At 41.2% G+C, this 3,729-nt stretch overlaps 1 protein-coding gene across 1 annotated transcript; it reads left to right on the top strand.

Moving 5' to 3' along the window:
- Positions 1–1,963: 1,963 nt before the first annotated feature.
- LOC126795154 (vacuolar protein sorting-associated protein 32 homolog 2-like) lies at positions 1,964–2,653 on the top strand. The gene has a single exon (XM_050521985.1). The coding sequence runs from the start codon at positions 2,006–2,008 to the stop codon at positions 2,651–2,653; it is 648 nt and encodes a 215-aa protein (XP_050377942.1). The 5' UTR covers positions 1,964–2,005.
- Positions 2,654–3,729: the final 1,076 nt, after the last annotated feature.

The raw sequence follows: 3,729 nt of genomic DNA, 5'->3' as shown, positions 1-3,729 counted from the left end.
GTTATCCCATCTAACGGTCAATTCAGGAAGAAGCTTATCATGAACGTTGTTGTACCGCAAGCGTAGTTTGTCCCATAATTCTTTAGGATCTTTTACGTTCAAGTATTGCCTCTTGAGAGTTGCATGGATGTGACGTCTCATAAAGATGAGAGTCTGAGTCTTAGCCATGGGTGGGAAATCAGCAGGAGGGTCGGCAAACATGCCTTCAATCCCTCGGCTCTCGAAAGCGAGTTCCATGTCGGAAACCCAGCGGTGGTATTCCTTTTCTTCTAGATCAAGAAGGCCAAATTCCGGTCGAGATGGCGATGACATCTACAAAACGAATACGGAATCGATTAGATTCAAGTATAATAGGAATTAGAATGGGTGACATATATGGTCACAAGAAAAATTGATGGAAGCGGCGATACTCATGATCGCACCCAAAACAGCGGTGCACTTAGGCGACCACACGAAAATCGATTAACTTCCCTTTCAAAACAATCGTAACTCCCCCAGGACCGTCACACAGAAAACATCGACCAAGAGGGGAAACCCATCCCTCTATAGTCTCATCGGCGTTATAAGAAAGGCCGGAATGAAGACAAGTAGAAGGCTAATAGCGCCCGATATAATATATCTATACGTTCAAAAGCGGGAACGTTTATGAAAAATTTACCTTTGAAGGTTTGTAGTATACGGGAGTAGCTTATCTTGAGCGAAGTCCTTGCTTGTGAATTTCACGTCTCTTGCGTGAATATGCGGGAGGAGCAATTTTGAATGCTTTGATGCGGGGACTTGCGGGGCAAAAAGATGTTTTTGCGGAGCAGATGCGGAGGAGACCCTGCGGTGCTGCGCGGCTGCGTGCAGGGGCTGCGGGGCTGGCTGCAGGGGCTGCGGGGAGGGCTGCAGGGGCAGCGATGCGGCGGCTGCAGGGGCGGCGAGCAGGAGGTGCGCCGGCGAGGAGATGCCGGAGCTTGGAATCGACGGCGGCCGGTAGAGGAGAAGAGAGAGAAGAAAAAAAATTTAGGGCTCTAAAAGTTCAGGGTTTTAGGGCAAAGTGCGTGATAACGTGATGCAGGATGAAATAATTGTGTATTATTGAATGATATGGTGGCATATATATAGGCATTTACAAAACCACAATCCCGTAGGATTCGGAATCCTAATCTATTACGGAGATGCTAATCTATCTCTTAACAGGAAACCTATTAGGCTAAGACACACATAAGGATAGAATAGTAATTCTCTCGGAACAATATTCATATTTTACGGTGAATAGAAACCTTACCTCTTACTTTTTTTTATCTATCTAGCTCACTAACCTCACTTGATCACCTAGTATGCATTACTTTATGCTCTTTCTTTATAGCTTTCCCCACCATCCATTTGAGTCTTTTCCGGATTGAGTAGGATGACAATGGTTATACGTTACTTTTATCATCCTTACTCAATCCAATGATTATAAGGATTCCAATCAAATTCAAGTGATACGACTCCTAAACCTGCATGGTATATATAAGACTTCTCCAATTTAAACCTTATTGATTGTAGTTAGAATCAATAGACCCCAACTTGTATTTACTAAAAGTTGCTTGCTAGACCTAAAGATTCTAAAAAAGAAAAAAGAACAAGAAGAAAAAATATATATATATACAAAGCTGTCACTATGATCGATGAGAAGATACTCCAGTGGTTTATTTTGCATGAGGAAGTTTGGAAGTCGTTTCAGCTTAGGACACCCCGCGTCCCGCGATATGCAATGAAGGAAGGCGCGACACTACAGAATTGCGAGACTATAGAATTTGGTTTCACTTTGGAAGAGAAACAATTTGTTATTACTAGTGTCCCTGTCGTGGTAGATTTATTTGTCTCGATAGAATTACAAGACAATTCCTAATTCCTGGTGGATAGGGTCTAGTCCTCTATATAAACGGAGCTATTACTGGTTGTTTTGTTGTAGTTCAGAATCAAAGCCCCCACATATTTGGATAGAGATCTCTTTCCCGAAGGTAGAGAACCAACCATGTTTGCGAAGCTTTTCGGGAAACCTAAAACGGGACCCGACGCCGTCATGGCCTTGGAAAAATTAAGCGATGAACTTGACATGCTTGCGAAACAGGAGAAAGTACTACAAAAGAAGGCTGCCGCTGAATATGAAAAGGCCAAACGATTCAGCAAAGATAAGAATAAAAGAGCTGCTATAAAATCTCTAAAGATGAAGAAGGTGTATGAACAACAGATACAGAGCAACGGAAACAATCAATTGCGTGTCCATAATCAGATGGTGATGCTAGAAGCTGCAAAATCTACCTCCGAAACTGTAGATGCCTTGAGAACTGGCGCGGCTGCGATGAAGGCAATGCATAAAGCAATAAACATAGATGAAGTGGATAAAACCTTGGACGAGGTTCATGAGCAGACAGAGAACATTAAACAGATCCAGCAAGCTTTATCAAGTCCAATTGCAGATTTTGATGAGGATGAACTGGAAGCAGAACTTGAAGAGCTAGAAAGTATCGAGCTGGAAAAACAACTTCTTCAGCCTGCAGCAACTTCTTCAGCTCCAGTGCACCTCCCGGCAGGAAGGCAACCAAATGGTCCTATTCTCCAGAAGCCATCGGCCGAAGAAGATGATGAACTAGCTGCCTTGCAGGCTGAGATGGCACTTTAAGCAGCTTACACTATGCTATATTTTCTTGTGTACGTTACAGTACGTAGATGTTTGTATGCTACATTTATCGAGACTGATGTCGAAACATTATTTGTATTTGTTGATAATTAAATGCAGAACTTTATTCCATTCTCTCGTTACATTTCCTTTTTCCATCCAGTTCACTCTCTCGCCTTCATACATTACAGAACACAAACCCCACCATAAAAGCTGTGCACATTTTTTTTCATGGAATCATAGCTCTACAGAACAAAACAAATTAAACTTCAAACAATTGTTTCATGGAATCAAAAGAGAGCAACTATCAGTAGCTTTTTAAATGTTCAATACACCTATCATAGATCCACAGAACGATACAGGTTAAACTTCAAACAATTGTTTCATGGAATCAAAAGAGCATAACTAGCAGTAGCGTAATCTAAGGGTCCACTGAATTTGGACTATGGTCTATTGCATTTTAAAGATGATCCAGATTTCTGGAAAAAAATGGCATTCAAGGACATACTCGCCATTCTCTTCATCACCTCATGGCACTACGGCAGACGATTTACAGTATCTCTGTTGACATGTATTTACAAACTATTCTCCAGGAGCCCCAGCTTTGGCGGTATCTACAGTCAAGCCACATCTAGAGATTAGCCTGGACATATGGCAAGGAAATATGCTCATCAGTTCATTGAGGAGATATAGTCATTCCATATAACACACTTCAGACCACACACAACTATGACAAAATACACCAAATAACATGAAAGAAACCTGCTAACTAACAGGAAGTAAACCTGTCAAAAAGTTCAGAACATATGGATATATAACAAAGTAGGGTAAGTCGAAGTTTAAAGTGCCCTGTAAAATTGGGTAATTACTTTCTAACAACTCAAACTCATGGGTCATTGTGCCTGAGGTTTCACAATTCTCAACCACGGTACAAACTTTCTGAATCTTGCTTAGAATTTTACTAGATTTCCATTTTCAAACTCAAAGAAGAGAATACAGCATGCACATCATTTAAAATATAAGAACTACACAGATTTCAGATTGCAGATCCAACCAATATGCTACCTCAAAGACCAAAT

The sequence above is a fragment of the Argentina anserina genome, chromosome 5, assembly GCF_933775445.1.
Source record: "Argentina anserina chromosome 5, drPotAnse1.1, whole genome shotgun sequence".
NCBI classification, from domain to species: domain Eukaryota; kingdom Viridiplantae; phylum Streptophyta; class Magnoliopsida; order Rosales; family Rosaceae; genus Argentina; species Argentina anserina.
The sequence above is the reverse complement of the archived record's forward strand: the minus strand, read 5'-3'. Positions and strand labels throughout refer to the sequence as shown.

Bases quoted from the DNA above. Each gene is read 5' to 3' on its own strand.
- LOC126795154 (XM_050521985.1), top strand. From the start codon at position 2,006: ATGTTTGCGAAGCTTTTCGGGAAACCTAAAACGGGACCCGACGCCGTC.